The sequence below is a fragment of the Calypte anna genome, chromosome 5A (assembly GCF_003957555.1).
Source record: "Calypte anna isolate BGI_N300 chromosome 5A, bCalAnn1_v1.p, whole genome shotgun sequence".
Taxonomy (NCBI): domain Eukaryota; kingdom Metazoa; phylum Chordata; class Aves; order Apodiformes; family Trochilidae; genus Calypte; species Calypte anna.
The window spans coordinates 19,219,561-19,242,771 of record NC_044251.1 but is presented as its reverse complement, the minus strand read 5'-3'; the positions used below and the strand labels follow the sequence as shown (position 1 = coordinate 19,242,771).

The 23,211-nt window shown below is 37.7% G+C and overlaps 1 protein-coding gene across 1 annotated transcript in view; it reads right to left on the bottom strand.

Annotated features, from left to right (window-relative positions):
* Positions 1-2,616: 2,616 nt before the first annotated feature.
* The window catches only part of MIPOL1 (mirror-image polydactyly 1), a 146,222-nt gene continuing 125,627 nt past the window's right edge, over positions 2,617-23,211 (bottom strand). The window contains exons 11-12 of the mRNA XM_008505275.2: positions 21,287-21,517; positions 2,617-3,063 (exon numbers count right to left, since the gene is read on the bottom strand). Coding sequence (XP_008503497.2) covers positions 2,997-3,063; positions 21,287-21,517 — 298 coding nt within the window. The 3' untranslated portion in view covers positions 2,617-2,996. The remainder of the gene's footprint in view (positions 3,064-21,286; positions 21,518-23,211) is intronic.

Genomic DNA, 23,211 nt, shown 5'->3' with positions numbered 1-23,211 from the left:
CAAAGGCAACTGATACAGGAGGATGTAAGTCAGTCTTGCTGCATGGAGCCTGCACTCGTAAGATGATCTGCAAAGAGTTGGGGCAAAGTGAGGACTTCTTTCTGCTCCTGGGGAGAAGTGGAATTTAGCACATTCATGCATGGAAAACAAGCCCTGATTCAGTAAACTTGCATTTCCAAAGCAGCAAACAAGATTCCTCATCAAAGTGGTGAAAGAGGAAGAGGGAGTATCTTTACATGGAAAAATAAGTAATTAAAAGTAAGATTAAAACAATGTGTAAGAATAAGTTTCTAATTTTCATAGTGAAGGAAAGTTACCTTATTCTCCTACAGAGATCTTTGCTCCAGAAGCCCATGTCATTCAATTTAACTAAGAAACCACCTTGAAAAAGAGGTTAATTTGGAGATATTCAGCATGAAGATGCTGATGATACTGTGTTACTGTGAGCAGTAAAAATGAGCTGTGAGAAGAGATGGAATAAGAACTCAGGGTCACCGGAGAATGCATTCTGAAAGGGCAGGTGACATTCAGTACCCATAAATGCAAAGTTATGTACTCAGAAAATTGTTCTGTCTTCAAATGCCTTATGATGAACTCCGGGCTGGATATTATAACTGAGCAATGAGATCTAGAATTGTTGTTATTACTACAGCAATACTAATTCCAAGAAATAATATAAAGCAAATCCAATGCTAAATATTAATACAAATAGCATAGAGAATAAAACAGACCACATCATCATGACAACTGTTAAAGTAATAATTTCTCCATACCTTGAATACCAGGCACAAATCTGGTTCTATCTCAGTAAAAACACTGCAGACCAGGAAAAGAAATAGATTAGCATGAGAAGGCCAAATAAAAACACAAGACAGTTTCTTTACAAGAGAATAGGGGCTCTCTCTAGAAAAGAGACGGAGGAGAAGGATGTCAAAAATATAAAATCACAAGAGATGGGGAAAAAATATGAACTGAGAATGGTTGCTCACTGTTTCTCTTACAACATGTAGCAAAAGATAGAGCTGATTGCAAAAGAATAGAGCTGATTCATAACAAATATAAGCAAATATTTCTTCATTCAGTGCATCATTAACTGCATAAGGCTTCATGACTAGAACAAGCAGATACTAAAAGTGTAAATGGATTTAAAAACAGGTAATGAAAAAATGCTGCTAAATACAAAGACAGCATTTCTGGCTCAGAAAGTGTCTAAATAAGAAATTCCTGGGACATCATTGGGGAGGAGGGACAATAGTGCTGGCCTGACTTTACACCATTGCCCAGGCATTTTCTGTTGGTTATTGCCAAAGGCAGACCCTGGGCTAGTTGGACCTTTGGTCTAACACAGTATGGTCTTAAAACAGAAATGTCTGAAAAGCACTAACAGCTCAGGAGATCTTGTCTTTCACTCAGGGCACTAAAGCTCAATGAGAACAGTAGGAAAAAGAGCAGTTGAGTAACCCAAGTGCCAGACAGCATCACATGGGAGAAGGTTAAAGTGCTGGAAGCTGTGGGTGACAGTGTTCCAGTTCCAAAGAATTAAACTTTCCTTTCACTGAATAAGTGTGGGGGAGAGACTCCAGACTCACTGGCTATCTTGGGTTTGACCAAAGGTTAAAAAGGAGCACTTCAGAAGTTTCTAGAAGTGAGTTGAGTAAATTTGGCCTGGAGGAATGCTACTGATCTCCTGGCCTGAAAGGAAAAATAGGCATAAAAATGTCTCCCCCTATCCAAAATTAAAATTTCATTTTTTTCAACTAGCCTACCCTATCATGACATCTGCACAAGCAAACATTAAGAGGGAAGACAGCATAACAACATGAAATACAAATCAGAGTAGGCAAGTTGGAGCCTTAAGAGCTACACCCATCCTGCTTGAGCTGGCTACTCTTGGGAGTAGCTTAAAGTCCACTATGCTTCTGAGACTCATTACTGAATTTGGGCTGCTTAGAGATTACAGCTGCCTTCTTGATCTGGTTAATACAAGTGTTTATCTGAGTTTTTTGGTGCTCTTTGGTTATGTGACAAAGTTGTACCAAATACATGAAGATGTTCAGGTCACAAAAACAACTTCAGGTTCAGCTGTCCTGTATCACCAAGGTCTATAATGTCTGTGTACCCCAAAGTTTCCTTCTCATTCTTCAATTCCTCTCCTCCTTGAGAAAATCTACCTCTTAGCCTTTGAGTTCAGTCCCAGGGCACTTCAGGAGTACACAAAGCATGGGGCTGAAAGTCTGGCCTTAAACCCAGCCTAGATGGTACTCTTGTACTGCATAGCAATCAGAAGTCTAAAAGAAGCAGGCAAAGAATCTTATAGAAAAGAGATCAGGGATGCACCTTACATTGAAAAGCCCAATTTTAATGCTGTAAGGTGATTTCTGAATATATGAGAGGTTTCTCTCATAGGAAAGGATAGAGGAATGACTAAAACCAACACATAAAACCTTCCCCACTGTCTGAGATATGGTACAATGTCACAAGGCTTTCAAATTGCAATTTGGGAAGCTGTACCTCAAGGGAAACCTAACTGTACTATACTGTAGCTATTCAATAGTGTATGGACCTATCTATGTATCCTTCCCTTAGATGTAGCCACAGTCGCTATCTGCAATTTTCCTGCTTTGCAGGATTTTGCACCTGAAGCCTGAAGTAGCTGCAAATGATCAAGCTGTGCCTTGTAACAGACTATCGTCTAGTAACACAGAGAGGACAGACTGTTAAAATAAGCATCTACATCATTTTTCACAGTACGTGGTGCCACAATGCATCTGCTTAAAAACAAATACATGTTTGCAGTGAAACATTTCAACAAATCACAGAACTCAGCAGCAAAGTAGTTAAACATTTATGATTTGATTTTATCTCAGCTTGGAATGTCGCTGGAGTGTCCCACTTCTAACAACTGTTTGCTAAGTTAAGGCTTTAGTGTTTACACAGTGCTGAATGAAGCAGCCTGGTCACCAGATGTGAATGCTTCCTTAGACTACAGCTTTCAATCAGATCACGGTCCTAATGGTCCCTGCTCCAACCTTCTTCCTCAGGACGTCCACGAGCCTTTCCAACCTGAGAGGGGGCAGGGAAGACGGAGAGGAGAGAAAAAAAAAAAAAAAGGAAGCTAACGTTAGGAATGTTCTGGCTGAAAGAGACAGTGTTTGCACTGAACCAAGCTGTCCTGGTGGTGGTCACGCTCGGAAACAAAGCACTACTGTAAAAGACAGACATTAAGGGAAAATGCAGACAACTTACGAAAAACTTTTTAACCTACAGCCCAACCCATCTGCAGTCAGTGGTATGTATCAACTCCCTTTCCTTTTGTAGTTTATGTAGCAGCTAAGGTCCCCATAAGGCATTAACACAAACCCCAGGACTGCAGTCCTGTGGCACATACACATTTGTCAGCAGGACATTCAATTCCTGTACTTTGTAAAATATGAGTGGTCCATGGCTCAAATATAACACTTACCTGTTGTTTCCCCTTAAAAAATACCTTGCCTCTAACAGATACTCTCCACTTTTTAAATTTATGCCAATTTTTAATGTCAAAAACTTCTAAAAAGTGCTCAACAAGGCAACAGTCTGAGAATGTGGATGATGATATTTTGAAGGTGGCCTGTATCCATTATTATGTTGACAACGCCACAGAAAGATGAACACTCCAATAAGTAGGACAGAGAGTCATTTAATTCAGTTTTAAGGCACAGGTTAAAAGTATGTCCAGCACATCACTGTCTGTTTTGGGGTTTTTTGTTTGTTTTGTTTTGTTTTTGTTTTTTGGGTTTTTTTTTTGTGTTTTTTGTGTTTGGTGTTTTTTTTTTTTTTTGTGGGTTTTTTTCCTTTTGTTAAACTCTATAGGCAAATGCAAAGAGCTGAATTTGTTCAGTGTTTATAATTTACACATTTATGTTCACCACTCCAGTAATCATGCAGTGAAGCTATTTCTTCAATTTATTGGTATTTTGTGGAGTCTTTCAATGAAAGCTCTCCCACAAATAAACCAACTATATAAAAGCAGATACTGTGTGCAGTAGAACACCTTTAGAGCTGTGTCCAGCATATTTTATACTCAAATTCCATAATGGATAAGGAAAGTTGCAAGTTCCAATAGCTGCATTCACTGTTGCAAACTTGATAATTTTTTCTTATCTGAAAAGATAGGTTTCTTTGTTTTTTGTTTTTTGTTTTTTTTCCTTTAATATGAGACATGAGGAATGCAGATAGGAAATTAAAATAACACAGCTTTATCAAAACTGCAAAATTCATTTTATCGCATGGATGCATTAGTAAGTGCAGTGCAGGAAAACTAGTTAACACATCTTGGGTTTATTGCCACAAGTCATGACTAATGAACATGGTACGTATTGAAACACTCTTGTTTTCCAGGAACCACCAAGCACTATGAAGCTACACCTTTCATTGTACTCACCAGGTGACTTAATTCCTGAAACGAGATTAAGAATTCACCACCCTAAGTCACCTACTCAGACACCAGGAAATGTATGTGGATAGTTTAGCTGGTTCTAGCTGTTCCACAGGGACTCTAAAGGAGTGAAAGCATGGGTGAAAAACCACTGCTTAGCACCTCCTCTCCCTTCAGTTTTCCATGTATCACTTTTCTTTTTGATCCAACTAGTGCACTTTGCCTGGTTTTGTAACATACATCCACTGCACTTGTCTTAAAGAAGGCAACACCCAGACAGTCATAGCTCAGTGCAGTTAGTCCATGCAAGTATAAAGTCAAGACTTTCATATTATTTACTCCTGAAAGTTTTCTCCCAGTGGATAATCAATGTTTTCTGGGTTCTAATGGTTTTAACTGAGTTACTGATAGGTCACAGTTTCCTCAGCCTCTTTTATTGACAAATTTCCCTATTAAATCAGTTGTTAGTCTGTGTGCAATTTCAGAAAGCAGTAGTAGATCAATCAGTCCTCATTTTTAATAGCACGTATGTTTAGAGGCACTGCAGTTTCTTCAGCAACTTAGATAACCACTGGAGGTCTCTTTCTCACACTAGCATCCTTTCTACTGTGTTTCAGAGACATAAAGCACAGGAGAAACATTTCAAGCTGTCTGGACAAACAGAAGGTTTGGGCTGTAAATTTTTTTCTGGGAGACAGCAGAAAAATAGTAAAATGTGACACTGTGGCTTATTTAACTCACCAATCAGTTAAAAAATACTGTGTAGCTTATACAAGTAGGGAAAAACTGACTAGAATAATTGAGGTTTCATTTGGGGAGACATAGGTTGGAGGTCACTGATTACACATTGCACTGCAATTGGGCTTAGATGTGCACCACTCTGTGACCAAGCAATGACACTGCACACCAAAGCAGACAAGTTAGTGAAGAGCTGCCCATGTTTGAAGAGAAATACCACTGGGATGAAAGTAGCTGTCTTCTGTTTAACCTTGAAACTGTCAGGCTTCATTGAAAATAATGAGGCTTAACAATCATAGCTTCTGCTTTTCAAATGAATGATGACTGAAATCATCAAAATGAGGTATCCCGCACCAAACACAAACAGTGCAGGGCTTATTTACCTTTTGTTTCAGTCATGTGTGGATTTGCAAATTTATTTATTCTTTATTAGAAGAAAGAAAAAAAAAAGCAGCAGGGGATTAAGAAACCAACCTTTGAAAGAGATTTAAACAATAATGTAAAAGAGAAACTGTAACGGCTATTTATAAGATAAAATAACAGAGGGCAAAATTCACCCCTACACAGACACAAGACCCAATATACCACTGAAATCCCACTTAAGCCTACAAAATAAAGCTATAGGCTGAATCAGTGGTTAATAACTCTTGATACAGGCCTCGGGGGGCTTTCGGAAAGATAATCCTGAACTCTTTGTTCACCAAGGGCCCAACTCTGCTATCCCAACTCACACTAAGCACCATTTTTCTTTCTGAGTAATAAAAGGCAGATAACAAGGCTGTTTGTGTCAATAAGGCACTACCTGCAAAGGGTGAGGGTGGCAGACTTACCCCATGTCCATAAGGCTCTGTACCCAGCCTGGTGGGATGTTGCAGGCCGCTCCGTTTACAGGCTGAGTACTTTGATCTGTGGTGAACTGAAGGAATAGTCTTATACCTCAAGATCAAAGTTAACTTAAATATCTCAGCAGACAAATAGTAGCTGCTGGGAACTACCCTAAAAGTCTCAGCATTTGCAGACACCATTCAAAATATGGGAGACACTGACTGGAAGAAAGCAACTTTTAATACGTTGGGCTATCATGATGTATCTGCCAGTATAATCTCCTATTATACTTAACTGAAAGCACTACTACATTTGACTCTGTACTAAGACACTGATTTAGCAGAGGACATGTCTTTTTGCTTGTGGATGGAACAGTCCTCATAGTATAAATTAAATGCACAATATGACACTGAGATTTAAGTAAGATATTAATTGACTTTGCATTTCATGAAGCAACCAAGTAAGTCCTTCAGCAAGAAAGTATTTCCATTGGTGGTTTAGGTCAGATAGAAGAATGATATGGTGGGCAACTCATCTGCAGTGATGAGGGTCCAAATGCAAGGACAGACAGATGCATTTAGAAATGTTCAGCAAAACCTCTTACGGACTCCCTCCTCAATTTCACAGATTTCAACGTCTTGCTAAGAGAGTGTGGAAAGTCCCAGTAGATAACCTTTGCTATTTCTTTGTACTCAAGTAATTCTAGAAAACCTGTCCTTTACCAAATGAATTGCCTTAGCAAATGCCATTTGAGCATTCTCTATGCAATTATTGTGTGTGTGCATGCAAAAGAATACAAAATGGTATATAAAATACAGGAACAAACTATACATTCAGATGGAGAGGTTTAGTTCTACTTATACTGACTTAAGCATAACCAAAGCCAAGAAGTCCTCTGTTTTTCGGAATAGATAGAATCTTCATCCATGAAAAGCACAAAGATGAGAGATAGAAGTATTTTTTATTTACGCTACCTGCTTCCTAGACGCTCATCTCAGTGCTCCCACAAAATGGAAAAAACACAAAACCAAAACAAACCATAAATCAGGGAAGGGGCATATGGTCCATCATTATTATGAAGGTAGCAAAAGATCATCATTGTGAAGAGTCTTGAACTGATGTAGCTTAATTCTTCCTCAATACAAATTTGGAATGAATCAGGTGAATCTATGTTTCAATACAGAAATAGTAAGATTCCCCTGAGAGATTTGCTGTGTTAGTACCGGTTTGAACATGTACTTTTAAAAGTGTTTTAAAAGTGTTGCTAAGCTTTGAGAAGGTCCTCATCTTCAGACCAATGCTACCTAAACAAGCACGTTGCTAGGTGTGTCTTCCCCAAGATGAATTCTCAACTCCTCTGCCAGTTATTTAAGACTGTGTTCTTTTATTACCTATGAATACATCTGACAAAATGCCTGCATGGAGTGTATGCTATTAAATGGAGTGTTCTCAGGTAGTTCCTCACCTATCTGACAGTCTGCTTTGTTTTTTAGCAAAGCCTTCAAGAGCTTGATTCAGTCTTGAATATAAATTGTTTTATTTTTAGAATAAGTCTCCATAAAGCAGACTTAATATCCTGACTGACAGAGAAGTTTGCTCTGGGAGTCCAGAATCTAGATGTATGGTTGCAAAACTGTTATGTACTGGTCTCTAGTGCTCTTATGCACATTTTTGGCTTGTTCTCCTCTTTGACATTCTGCTGAAGAAGTCTGTCTCTAATCCATACCTCGGGATAAGTAAAAACTCTGCATCTGTGTAAATCCACATAGATCAGTACATCCTTCCACACTGCTTCATGATCAGTACATCCTTCCACACAAGGAACTCACCCCAAAGGACAGCAGTGGCCTCTATCCACAAGTTCTGAATGAGTCAGTTATATCATCACTGAGGGATCTTCCAGGGCATCATGCCCCAGAAATAGTCCAAATGGATTCCCAACCAAAAGAAAAGGGCATCCTTCAAGTAGCCTATCTCCTAATCTGCAAAGCAATATACAGACTGGACAAAGACAATAGCTTCTACCTGCAGATGGAGGAGTTAAGCTTTAAAAACAAAACCCTTCTAGATTTTGAAATACTATATAAAGGCTTATAAACCTAAACTATAACCCTTGGTTATCTTTCCAGTAGATAAGATTAGGCTCAGGCTATGAAGATGGCCTAACTTGCATGAGTCCTGGCTTCTTGTGGAATGTGTTTTGCTAACATGGATTCCCTTTAGAAACCAAGCATCTGAAATATATTAGATAAATAAAATGCATCAGAAAAAAAGCATTAGGAGTAGTTTAGCAGTACAGCTCAATGAATAACTGACTGCTCAGTGAGTGGCCATCCAAAAAAACCTCACCTAATTGCCTTTCCTTTCACCTCTATGGGGAAATGGCTCCAGCTGCTTCCCTTTGAAGGGAGCAGCACTGCACTAACACTGGGTGCTGGGGTGGCTTGTTCTCAGTTTCAAATATTGAGACTACTTCAACAGAATAAAATGGTTAAATATTGACTGCATCAAATCTTGGAATGTCAGTGAGTGGCGAGTGGCCTATCTATCATGCTACAGAGGCATCACTTTCTTACTTCTGGGTGATTTATTGCATCTTTAATTCTTCTTCAGTTCAGGTATTATATTTACCACCTCAAAGCAATATACTGAACAATAATAATTTTTGACTGACTCACCAAAAACATTACCATTTGCATTTAATGGTCATACACCACTCTGTAACAAGCCTTTCATGAATCACCATAGTGGTAAAGACTACATGTGGTTCAGATGCACTGGGCTGCCTTCTCTCTGCTTAACAAAGTGCCCTCTGCACCTTTTGGATCAGAGCCTGGGCTTCTTTCTAAACCACATGCTGGACTTCAGCAGTGGTTTTGAACCTGATGCAGGAATTACAAGAGTAAAATTTGGTGCCCTGTGTTAGGCAGGTGGCTGGACTGACTGGTATTAATGGTCCTTTCTGGTCTTAAACACAAGTCTTAGAAACTGATTTAGCAGCATCAGCGAGCTCTAAACTGTGGTAGACCACAGTGTTGAATCTAATCGCTCTGTAGGTACTGCTGCCAATTCCTGCCTGCCCAACACTGTTTGTAATGTCACTCCAAAAAGTATGTTCCATTAAACTTCCAGGCCTTAAATTTGGCAGGCCAAGCCATTCTGCCTCTGAAAAGCACTGTCACAAAACAAGCATTCCTATTAAATCCCTTTCAGCGTCTTCTCAACCCAAAAGAGTAATTCTGTATATGATTAAACTTAGAAGTAAATACAGCCAGTTGGGCTCCTGACAGCAGACATATTTCAAAATAAACCCAGCTTACACAGGCCTTGGCTAAAATATTAAGCCTTTATCTGTGGTCCACAATAACTAATCTTGTCAAATTGTTTGCTCTCTACCTTCTGTTTGGAAGATTATGAGCTAGCTCACCATTACTATTCACCTTGTGCCATCACTACCAGCAGGAAAAGTGAGTGGTAAACACAGTTGGTCTGTTTTGACAGCATTTCACCCCGCTTTGCATGGATGTAGATTGCTACACAGTACAGGATAATACTGAATCAGGACTTTGCATCTATGCTGCATTTAATGCCACCTTGTGAAAGGTATTGCTCCTTGGCTTTCAAATGCTTTCTCAGGACAGCATATACTTGTTGCCTAAAATAAATGAGCTTATGAGAAAGAAAAATAATGAAAACCTGAAAACCTGAAACCACTAATCTATAGCCTTGCCCGTGTTTCAGTAAATTGATATCTACAGCATGTTTATCATTTAGACCAAGCAGAGATTGAATGGACCATTCATATCTGAGCTTGAGAGTGATATTAAAGAGGTAAAAATTAACAGTAATTGATACAGAGTATACATTGGCATGTGACAGTCAAATGATACCAGCCAGATTATTTAATCACAATATTTAAGCTTTAGTCTAACAGTTTATTTGCAAATTTTATGCAGTTTACTGTTTCTATTTGTGCCAGAGAAACCTTTTATACAGCTTCTCTTGTAAACCTGAATTATTTTTAGCACTGACAGTTAACTGTTTCTACTCATTTAGGGTCACAGCTGGTCTCTTTTTTAAGGGGAAATCTTGACATTGAAGCCTACTCCATACAGTGACAGCATTTCCAACTTTGTGCTCTAGACAGCTCCCAAACTCGTGACCAAGAGTAACCTGGAGTTTGTGGAGAGAAAATTCCTTCCTATAAACCATCATCAAATCCTTCCACTTTACATTCAAAATAATTGTTAATTTGTCATATCAACAATTGTTGATTTTGTAATAGATTTGTCTTCCTGCATAAATGATGGAGCAGCACCAGAGCTGGAATGGCTTCTGTGATATCACTGAGAGACCAAGAGACAATGGAAATGGGTTTGTGTGTAAGAGGAAAGCATTTAATTACTCTCCCACTTGTGAAAAGTCCTTTGTAAAGTGTTCAGGCTGGTAGGCAAACTCCCCACCCTTACGGTGTGATCCAGTGGCACCCACAGACTTCTCCTGGTTTCAGGATGGCTCACACTTAGTCACATTTTCACAAAGTATTTCTAGTTAAAAAAATAAAAGCAATCTTCCCTCGGTAGTGGACTAACAAAAAAACTAAACAAAAAAAGTGGGTGAAGCACTGTCTGCTCCTCTTAATGTTTGCAATATATTATTTAGATGTTATCAGCATGAAACTTGTCTATTATGGTGATGCTTGCCAAGGGGTCTCTAATGCAGGGATAAAACCAGAAAAGATACCTAATTGCTCATTTACACACAAAAAATGGGCTTTTAAAATACCAGTAAAGACTTAGCATCACAGACCGAAGTGTCTTCTACACATGCGTAGTGCTCCTTAAAATACTTCATAGGCTTTTTACTAAGTTATCAGTGATTTGAGGTCATTCAGGTGAAAAAAGCCTTTCCACTTCTAAGCTTCAGTAACCTCTCTCCAGTAGCTGGCAGACAGACTGTCTCCAATTGTCTTCTGCACCATTCTAGCACGACAATTCCCAGGAGATTTTTTTTCACTGGCCTTATGGGCCTATTTTTCTCCATGTTCCTGCCATCCAACTGGGACTGATTTTTTTCTCCTGGGAGGTGAGTGAATTCTAAAGCAAGGCTAACACAGGGGAGAAGTAGTGCATCTTCTGAACTAGTGAGCTTGCAGACTCAGGCCTTGGTGGTACTTCTGCCTGGTGGTGGCATGAATGGGACTGATTGTAGGAGGAAAGCCTTTAAATTTCTGCTGATGAAAGCATAAAAATTTGGCTTTACATCTAGATTGATGAAATTCTTCAAAAGCATAAAATAAAATATTTTCTCAGTGTTTAGAACTGGAGATCTGTGAAACCTCTTTTATGCTGAGTTTACCACTGAGGATATCCCTTTTATCAGATGTAGATCTTAGTCTATTAAAAACTTCAAATAATTTAAATTATCAAATAAAAGATTGAGGTGATAGAGATGGATGTATTATGAGGTACAGAATAAAGCGCCAAATATAGTAATGTCATTATGCACCTCTCCATTACCTGCAATGTCTTCTGCCTAAAAGGCTGAATTTTGGTACTTTCTGTGGGCATAAAATTCCATAATCTGAAGCTGAAATGATAAAATTTAGTCCTAAAATACAATGCCTTCCAACAACTTGGTGTTTAGATCTATATACTTATACCTACATGACATATAGCAAAAATGTGGAAAGGGAGAGCTGAGCAACTTGCCAATAAACTAGTGGCAATGATGGGGTTAAGGCTCATACCTATAAATAGAATTGAAGAGCCCTTTCTGAAAAATATTGCTAAAAAAATTTAAAGGCCTTACAGAAAAATCTGGCTGTTAATTAATGACTCAGTATTAGATTAGAAACATGAACTTGTTTCAGTTTCATGTTTACTGAAACAGTTGTTTCAGTAAATTTATACTTAATTGTAAGCAGTGGAAAAATTTAAATTATTTCAATTTTGCTTAAAATTAAATACTTCGCAGGCCTAGTGAGTTATTTCTGTTTGTTGCTGTAAAGAACTGTTCTAGCAATTCTCTAAAAGATACATAATTCAGAAGCTTTAGAAAGTCTGGAGTTTCTTGTTGAGCTTCTGCACATACATTGACAGTGTTCAATCTTTTGCATATGTTACGAAACAGTGTGAGTATTAACAGAAAGAACCGCAAATTTATTTTGATTCCTTCAGCCAAGCCACAAATAAATGACTCTTGCAAACAAACCAAATACTATTTAGTAACGGCAATGTAAATTCCATGGATTTATTTTATTTGGATATAAAATATTAAAGCAAATGATTATTTGCTGTGACACTCATTTTATCATCTTGGGAAAAAAAAGCAAGTCTGAGAAAAGTTTTGCTGTTCTTCAAGGAGCACTCAACCTGCTTTTCAAAGTTATTTAATAATTTGTCATAGAATGGTTAACTATAGGCTTACAAATACTGTATCAGCATGCTTCTTCCTATTGGGCAAACAACTTCAAAATCTAATTTGTTTGTGTTATTTGCCTTACTAAATATTAGTCTTTCCAAGTCTGGTTTACACCACTGATGTTAACTATGCCAACATTCTGATTTTGTTCTGAAGTATTCCACAACAAGCTGATATTATACAATACAAGCCTAAGAGCTAGCTGATCCAGTTTACTGAGTATACTTAGTGTATTTTGCTACTGATAAATCAATAAAACCATGTTGTAATCTACAAACTTCCATCTCTGTGAAGCAGCTATAAGCAAACTGTAAATGAACACACAGGTCAAAAACTGGGATGCTGTTATTATGTTGACTCTGAAAACATTTGACTTTCATAGAATACATTTTTAGTGTTTGAGAGAATGAAGTTTCAGCACTGCTTATATTTTCATGAAAGGCTGAGACAGTAAATATTCAAATGATAATAAATATTTGTGTTTATATTGTAACTATCCATACTTTAAGAAAACAATATCTGCACCACAAGCCACAATTTACAGAGGTTAAGTAAATGTAAACCACAGCTACACAAAGAAAATAAATACTTGATTTAGACTGCATGCTCAGTTTTGAATTCTTCATCCACACGAAATTCCCTGTAGTCAATGGACAGATATCCTGGGTGTGCAAGGAATGCAGGAATGGCCCATCTGTCTTTCCCCTTGGCTAGAATATTTTGTCTTTATCCTGTTTTAGTACGTCACTGAACCTAATTCTGGCATCGATCATAAACCATCAGATGACACCCAAAATATTAATGAGAATGATATCCCATAATCTGCTCTGGCAATATCACACATTACAACTGTATGAGACTTGTGGTACTGATACCACAAACTGCTCTATTGAGGGATGTCTACAAATGAAAACAAGATGCCAAAATATGTTATGAATCACCAGTACTACCAAGGGTTGTATCTGCAGTAATTCTGAACATCACCATATCTGTCTTTCAGGACTCTGGCATTGAAAATGGGATCTGCAGCTCTGTGTATGCTCTGTGTGTTTCTCCTCCTCCTTGCACAGAGAGCATGGCAGCACCTTGGGATGGGATTCACAACAACCAGTTTAAGGAGAGGGTGCTGTTAAACTGGGCAAATAGGGTGTTTTGGTTCTTATTTTTTTCTTTTTAAAAATCTCAGGCCCTCAGTTTAAGCGTCTTGTTCCAAGCTGCCCAGGAGTCCTCAAGCTGCCCTTCTCTAAAACTAACCAATGGCCACTTGTTTCTTTTAGGATTAAAAAAAATAACAACAGTACTACCACTCCTCCTTTTTAGACCAAGTATAAAAAAAATATATGGACTGTCAGCTAGAGCCAAGCTAAGAAAAACTTGGTTTTAACCCCCATCTCCCACTTCTCAGGAGAGCTGTACACTTCACAGCCAAAGAGTCTTCTCTACTCCTTTTTCTGAAGCTAATACAGAAGAATTATTAGACCTGAAAGTGTGATTCTGTGGGTGGTGACCGAGTGTGCTCACCTGTAAAATGGGAGATGGGCATTCTGATACTGGCTTTGCATTTCTGTTCTATGGGCATTGGATAAAACTGAGAAAAAGTCCTAGGATTTCAGAACCAGGTCTCACTTTTCAGAAGCAAGCAGGCTATTCCAATGCTCTCTGGTCTGAAAAACCTGCATTATTTTCTGCTATGTGGTACTACTTTAAGGCAAGAAATAGAGAGCATCCAGACTCAATATGCATGGCTAAAACATCTCCCTAAGATACAGGAGATCTGAATGAGGATCTCCTCAGATGGAGGAGAAAACAGCTCCATTATGTCACACCTCAGAGGAGTACCTCTGATCCCAAACAACCACTTAGACTGGGGCAGGGGGTCACAGTTGCCAGGGAAGCTTTCGAAAGAAAACATCTGAGGTCATGCTGTTCTGCACAGATCTGGGTGCAAACAGTGGGCATCATTCTGGTTCAGCACGTGCTTTCCCATTTGGGTCTCCAAGGAATCCAGGCAGCAAAGACAAAATGTGAATTGTTTTGCTTTTTTTTCAATCAGACATTTGCTGCTTATGCTAACCTAGGTTCTCTTTGGGGTGGGAAGTAATCAGTCATAGTGGTGCTAAATTATCAGGCACTCCCTCCACTACAGCCTGCAAATCCCACCTGAACTGTTACATGGAGTACGCAATTCAAAAATTGGAAAATGAAGTGTCATCCAGTAAAGATAATATAATCCAGTGTGGAAAATACATTTCATTACAGCTTTGCAAAAGGGATATATTTCCTTTTGTACAGCATGAATAATAAGTTAGTCTTACCAAGGGAGACAAGATCTGCCTAGTGATACAGAAATGCAGTATACCTACAACAGTCCAGAGAATATGCCACCAGTGGCTAATTTTGTTCAGCTCAACCTAAATTTGAATACTAGTTCAATATTTTATTTCTTCCAAACCCAGAAAACTGATTTCACTCTGCATGTTGAATTTCTCTGAGCCTGCACTGAATTCTTTTATTACAACAAACAGGTATCTCTACAAGACTTTTAAATTAATCATTACACCAGGAATATTAGTGCAGTCTGAGGGGAATTTTTCTGAGAGGAGTCAGTGGCATTAGCACAGAATTCCAAGCATTTAAATAAATTCTGACCCTACTATGTACTGCTTTCAGTGAGATCACACATGACTTTCTTTACACATTACAATTAATTTTAATTCCTCACAAAATTCCTAAAGCAGGCTACCTCCAAGCTTAATGCCCCTAGATCAAATAAATTTACATTCCCTGCTATTGCTACCCTAGTTAATGGTAATATTTTCACATATGCTATGATGTGATTGTCACTATATTTTCTGTTTTAGACTTTTCATGTTCCTATTCATGTCTTGCATGCCAAAGAAACTTTGCATCAGCTCTGCTGCACTGCAGAATTCTTTGGGGTGTGTGGTACTTTTGCGTGCCTGGGAATCTTCCATCTGGCTGGTGTGGGTTTCCTAAACACCATAAAAGTCTGCCTGTGGAGACTATGTATCTCTCTTATGGGCCCCATAGAGTTTATAATCTGCTTTTAATCATTGCATGAGGCAGCCAATGTATTGGTCTTCATCAAGCAGTTCTTTCCGTGTTGAACCTCTTTAATAACTTTTGATCCAGTCTTGAAAGTCCAGAACTATTGCAAATCTTCATTAGTACCTTAAACTGCTAAAGGGCTGTCTTCCTTAGCTTCCCATTTCCTTCCATACAAACTTCCATAACTGTTAACTTCCTACAACAAGTAAGATTCTTAGCACTTTGTCCTCACTTGTTTGTCTTTTTAAAGTACTCACTAGCATCTGTTTCTCAGTACACCACAGGTCCTATCTTTAACTGAGACAAATGAATGCAGCTCAGAGACAGAATTAAGCCAATTTGCTGTAACTAAGAAACTAGCTCTAAATCTACAGTCGTCAACAAGTCACCAGAACTTTACATTTTGAAATGCCAGCACCAATTAAATGATTCCCTATATGATATTAAAAGATTACCAACTATTCAGTCCCAGCAGAGCTCACAGCAGCAACCAGCACGGTGGTTTTCATTAAGAGCAAAATAACTTTTGACATATGCCAAGTTATTTACTGACAGAAATCAGTAAAACTATTAATATCTATGAAGCTGTATTCCTAGTTTCCTGCAGTTAAAATTCTGATCTGAGATTCACCAGAAGTCAGTTTCTTAAGTAAAAAGAAAGAAGCAATCTAGTTTTAATAGGGAAGACCGAACATCTAAATGTAATTTCTTAATAAAGTAAGACATTAAATTATATTTTCGGCTTCAAAATATGAAAATAAAATAAATGGATCTCTAGAATTTCAAATACAGCCAGTCAAGTTATCTGACATTCAGCAGTTCCCCCAAAACAAATAGCTTTAAGTCCTGGTGAATGTAAAACTTGTTTCTTTTGTGCAGTGCTTCTGCCTGCAATTTCTAATTAACTAGCTCCATTCTTATCTACAAGGAGCAACTGAAAGCATACAAGCTACAATATATGCTCCAACCAAATATATGTAGGTATGATTTTAAAAGGGAGATAACAAGTTAACAGCATTTGCATGCTGCAAAGAGGCTCAATTAGTACAATAATTCAGAAATCTTGCTTTTAGCCTGCTCCCTTCTATAGCTGTGCCGTATTGAATACAATCTGCACACTAAAGATATCTTGTTTGCAGTTAAAAATCTCCAGAGACTTTAGACCCATACATAAAGATACTTATTTCAGTCTTTTCTGAGACACTGACCTGTATCCTTATTTAAAAATGAACACCACATCTTTATGTTATTAAATCTTTGTTTTGATCTATTAGTATTCACCAAAGTGCCATTTTATACAACCCCACACTGAATAGGCAAGGCTGGAGGTAACCATCTGCAGCTTTAGAGTCTGCGTTTGAATTGATGAAAAGAGCTTTGTGTTTTCATTGCCAAGTTTGATTCTTCCAGTCATTAGACATTCCCCTCAGATCGCATCAATGAAACGGACTCTCTTACACCCATGTGTTAAATTCTCTTCTCCTCATGGTTTCCTTTGCCAGCTATACTCCAGAAAGACTACTGGGTCTTAGCCACATTCTTCCCACAGCTGTGTTAAAAAAGAGCATCAGAGCGTCCTCCCAAAATCCATATGTGTATCTGGTCAGTCCCCTGTCGGAGGGTCACCTCACATTGTGGTGTGATTATTCAAATATTCATTCTTGTTCTTGAACTGCACTGCTTGGATCATTCTGGGAAAGATTAGACCCTCCAGCCAGCACTGGAGAACGTCTTGGATGTCGATGTGAAATGCACACAGCTGCCATACTCTGGAGGCAGATTAGTTTTACTTGCAGAAGAAGGGGACTCTAACCACTTAATAAATACTTGCTTCTTTTTTCTTCCACTTTTTTGCACTCTTCTCAGCTGTGTCAAACTCTGGTAAGGACCGATTGTTTTTGTTTTGTCATCAATCAACTTATTTACCAGCATTAACTAAGGAACAAAACTAAGTGAGCAACTACAAAAGCAGTGAGTGTTCAGAAATGCTGGAGCGAAATCCAGGACAACTTTAAAAAAGGGTGTCTCCATTAACAATGCCAGTTAGGTGGCCAAAAGATTTGCATACCAAAAAGTATTTATTTTATGAGATATAGCAATTTCCTATGATAAAACTATCTATTTCTTAAAAAGATAGAGAGGATTGTATTAAATCCTCTGAAGTATTTTATCCAATCTGTAACTCCCCTGTCTTCCTCCTCAAAAGAAAAAAACTCAAATCAAAAAAGGTGTCTTTAATAAGCAGTTAAGGACACATGAAGTAAGAATTTCTGCTTTATATCACTTATATGTTTGCTTTTTTCACACTAAGAACTACCTTGAAAAAGTAAAGAAAAGGTATATTTTCCACCACTTATGTTTATTTTCATACGTTTATATTTTAGCACTGCACCATTACTTTGTGGATTTGTGTTTACTTTTGGAGGATTATGTAGAAATTCTGCATGCACACCCTTTGCTGCTACCTTACACAGCTATATGTGTGTGTGCACACAAGTGTAAATGCTCACATACAGAGAGCTTTGCTTTTCTGAGCTAAAATCACTAATTTTGAGAAAAAATACAAGTCCTCAATAGACAAATTGCATTAAAATTCACTCTAGCTGCAAAGGTGTTGCAGAAAATTAGAACATAACCTGGAAAAAGTCACACATCAAAAGTGGCCTCAGCCTTTACTGATAATTGGCTAATATTGATTTTCTATTACATTATAACCTCCTCTGATCTCACTGACATCAGTAGCCACTCCTCAGTCCCAGAGGTTCCAGCAGGAAGTTTTAAAATGTCTTGCTTCCTCTGCTGGCAGAGGCATTAATTAATTCACAGGCTTTTCCAGCTACCTTCTCCAGGTCATCCCCATTTCCCTGCTGGGGATGCACCAGCTGGCTCCTGGCTTCTCTGGCAGGACAAATTTGCAGGGGGCCTGTGGCCCTGAGCCAATACTCTTGCTGAATTCTGTGCCGCTGTCTTTAAGCTTTGTTTTTATCCAGGAATTAAGAACGTTAATTAAATATAGAATATTATAGTCATAGCCATTTGACAGAGCAGAAGTTAAAACAGCATTGCACTGATTGTCATAATTTCCTATTTAATAAATACGTACCGTGTATTATACATGTATACATATATTATACATGTATTATACATGTATTTATTTACACACACCAGGAAGTTAAAATTTGTATGTGCTTCATTAACTAAAGTAGTGCTTTCTTAAAAGTCTAATATGTACCTTGTTAACATTTCAAAATAAAATTAGATTCAAACAAATGCTGCTGGATCTGTGTGGTCACTCTGAGCATTCACATGTTCTTTCTTGCCACCACCTCTGCTGGGATGACTATTCACCGTCACAGACAAGAGCACACTGTCACAATTTGTGTCTCGGTGCAGGGAGCCGATGTGTCATCTCACCCTACCTCAGTATAAACAGAAATTAACTGTATCCAAGTTCACTGTAAACAGATTCCAATATACTCCCCTTCTGGTTCACAGCTGCTGTTTCGTATGGGATAGGATCCAGAAATTTTTTAGATCCTTTGTGGCCTGATGGAAAAGACAGGAGCACTATTCTTATTTGAATTGCCTGTTTAGAAAGTAACAATTGCAGGTAGGTACAGACACAGCTGACAGGATGGCAGCGCTGGGGAGAAATTGCAGCTCTACTGCAAGCGCTGCATATGGTGCCAAATGCAAACCTTAAAGTTTTTAGGCATACTAAAAAAATCCCGTAGTGTTGCCAGAGAACAGATTAGCAAAGGCATAGTGAACACTAGTAAATTATGTGGTGTGAAGAAACAAAGTACATCCTTTTTCAAAATAATTTTAATTATTGTAATTATGTTTTTTTTTAATGAAGCTCATAATTTTCCTCTTCTGATTTTTAATTGTTACTATATGTTTATACTTACTGAATAATTCTGAGAAACAGCTTTATGCAGCTGATAAAAATACTTTCCTTATACATCAGAATCCAATTTTATTTAGGCATTTAAAAGAAGCCAAGAAAACAGATATTTTAGAACCCTACTTAGGCTATGAATTGCAGACTCACAATTTAAATTACAGTAAGCATCCTCTTAAGACAGTGTTAATAATTAATACTACTGCAATACCAGAAGCATTTCCATTGACAGGTTTATAAATTGTGAGTTCCTTTTTGAAATGTAGAACATCCTACATCTTTGAAATAAAAAGCTAAGCTAACAAATGAGTTGCTGCCTAATTGCCAAACAGCGATTTGTATGAAGCGGTTGAGGTTACAAAGAAATTGGGAATTCTCAGCCCGGTTTCCCTGCTGATGAGTACGAACTGTCTGTGTAGCTCTCCCAGAGGTGTCAGAGGAATCTCTATAGTGTCACACAAGGGTTCTTAGCTCAAAGTAAACACACTTTCCACAAACTCAGCTGCTTAATCTGTTTGCAGGTTGAATTATAAGATGGGGGTGGATGACTCCGGGTGCTGGGAAGACGCATAGAGCATTTCCACAGTTTCTTGGTAAAAAGGGCATGCTATTGTCATCAAAAGACTTCACCCAACTGTTTAATTTTGCTATAGGCTCAGTGGTCTGATCTTAGCAATAATGAAAACTAACCTGACTAAAATTTTCCCAAGTAGTTGAGCATGTGAAATTGTGTAAATTCTTTTCACTATAGCAGTGCATCATACCACTTTAGTTCATGACTGTGCTTCTACTCTAACCACCCTGGCTACATGGGATTAAATGAGTGGTTCACTGAAACAAAACAAAAGAAAAAAGCAACCTGCACTTAAATATCAGTGGTAAGTGTTCATAAATTAAATGAAATAACAACTTTAAACCATGTACATAAAGATTTATCCAATGTTCTCTTCAATATGTTGAATTATTTTTTAGCTTTACTTTCCTCAAGCATGCACCTCCTGAAATTTCAAATATATCTCTGTGTTCTAAATGGAGATTTGAAAAATTTCCTAACAGTCACTGGAGATTTTATAGGGATAACTGAAAACATGTATTTTCATTTACACATATATATAAACCCCCTTTATTTCATGCAGTTACATATAAAATAAAAATATATAAATATAGGTAATTAAAAAAATATAATTCAGTGTGTATTTTTTTTTGAATGGGAAGAATTCTTGTTATGTCCTTGCAATTAGTAAACTAAGTAAGCCAAATTCTAGCTATTCCAGAAATATGCTGCAAACATCAGAAATCAGATCTTTGAAGGTTTATGTGGTAGTAATAACAATCATGACACAATAAGGACTTCAGCAGAGATCAACTTCAGGTTTTGGAGTCCAGTAACCTTTTAACTGGGGATCTTATGATGGGAAAGAGAATACAGTCCCTATTCACCAATTCAGAGATTTCCTGTTCATTTCAGTGAGATTTTAAAGCCACCTCTGAACATTTACTGTGTCACGGAACTTGCCAGATTTGTAGCAGACAAAACCCAAAAACCTTAAAATTCTACCATGGAATTATAAAGGCAAATACCCTTTTGCCATGGGACTGATGTGGGCAAAAAGACAGTGCAAACCATCCACAGGGGATGGGAGCACTTCCTATGTACCTTACACATGTAGAAAGCAGTTTCCATAGCAGTAAGGACAGGCACGCTGACTTGCATAATACTATAAAACTGTTACAATTATGGGCTTCATGCTGAATAGGTAATGGGCTGAATGTCTAACAAAGAAGGAATTCTTTTAGAAGATATTTTCTGAGTACCTCTACATTTTCAGTCATAGACAAAACACCAGAAGAAACAACATTTCATTTGGTTTTCAACTGCAATTTTTCTTTAAAGAAGGCAAGTGACTTACTTCTGAACTTTTTCATTGGCCTCCCGTGAAGTCTCCAGAGCTTTCTGGAGCTTCAGCTCTGTGTCCTTCTGCTCTGAGCGAGCTTGCTGCAGCTGAGCTGCCAGATCTTCTATCTGGCAATAGGTAAGGGTCACAACATCCTCCCTGCCTCCCAGTCCACCTTCAGGAGCAGCAAAAGTACAGTTAAGCTGGTCCTTCAGACTCCTTCCTTCAGACAAAGATTTATATAAGCTGGAAAAACAAAACCACACATTTTATTAAGTTTCAGTCTAGGGCTGAGCTGCAAAAATACCACTCAGTTTAATTAATATTTTAATCTTATCATACATGCATCCACATGAACTTTTACCCAAAGAAATTTTGTTTCAAAAGCATCAGAGAACAAAAAGAACATACTGTTCCCACAAGGCTATTTTAGAAGTATGTATCAACTACTGAAAATTAAATATCTCAAAAAAAAATGTCAACAAAAACTTATAAGGTAATATTTTTCAGCTGCAGCATCTGCCTGATCACTTCTTAATTGCAACAAATAGTTGTTAGTGTGATTTACATGATGTTGAATCAATTAGTGTAAGTTACTGACATCAACTCATGCCACACAGGACTCTCTTCTAGCAAGAAGACTCACCCACTACAGAGGTTTTATTTGCAATATTGCAGATTTTTAAATATAGCCAAAGGAACAGAAATGCTACAATGCAAAAATCAAAACCATTAAATGAGTTGGATTACTTAGAAATATGAAATATTTGCATACATTGACCAATTCTATAGGTCCTTGGTGAATACTTTTGTGAGAGGAAACTTAAAAAAATTCTTGCAGTAGAATGCACTATGACTTAAATAACCTTTCTATAGTAGAAAGAGATAAGTAAACTGCCAGCAACAAGGTTTTATCATGGGACATATCCATATTTATAGTGTCCTCCACCATAATTTCTTGCAAGGTCCTTTCTTGACCCACTGTTTTGGTTTCACTCAGACAAAAAGCAGACATGTTTACCATATATTTTCCACTGAAGTGCAATGGATGTATATTCAATTCATGAAATTTTAGACATGATTTGGAGGTGTATTCATAGAAGTACTAAAGCACAGAGCACAAAAATAACACTTTTTCATTGTACAATACAGAATACAGTACTATTTGCTTTGTACTTGTGTGGCAGAAAGTTCCGGACAAACCCAAGGGAGATCAGAAATAAAAACTGAAACTGAATAGGATCCTAAGGCTATACATTTGTGAAGCTAAGAGAAGTAGATAAACCTGGATCAGCTAAAAATAGCTATGGAAAATAAACAAAAAGAAGGGTATTAGATGGACAGGTTACCTATAAATAATGAGAAGAAATTGGAAAAAGAATAAAGAAGAAGATGGTGCGTCAGGCAAAAAATTCTCAATGAAGCCTGTTGACTGTGGAATCATTTCCCAAGAAATCAGCAGGCAGGCAGCTGTTTGAATTAAGGTGCAATGGTAGGAACCACATTAATAGCAGGGGAGGAGCCTGGACCAGCAAGCTCTCCATGGAATTAGCTTCCCATCTCTTCATAGCCATAATTCATTGGTGAATTTTACGCCGGTGGAAAATGACATGGGTAGTAGAAGAAGTTAATGGAAGACACTTATAACAAAGGTAATGGCAACAGGATATCATAATAAGCAGTAGTTTTGAATGAATAATTAAAGTAATTTAAAAAGAAATTAATGAAATATCAGAAGCTATTGCTGTATCAATGAATATGACTTAAAACCATTTCTTTGACTAATGACCCTGCAAATATTGATCATTATTTCAGTGTGGATTTTTAGTAGCAGTGCACATTTATTACAATACTGAAGACACTGTCTGCATGACAGCTGCTAATATGCTAATAGCATATTTTCTTCCTTTCCAGTTTATTAAGGTGTTTGTTTAGAAAAC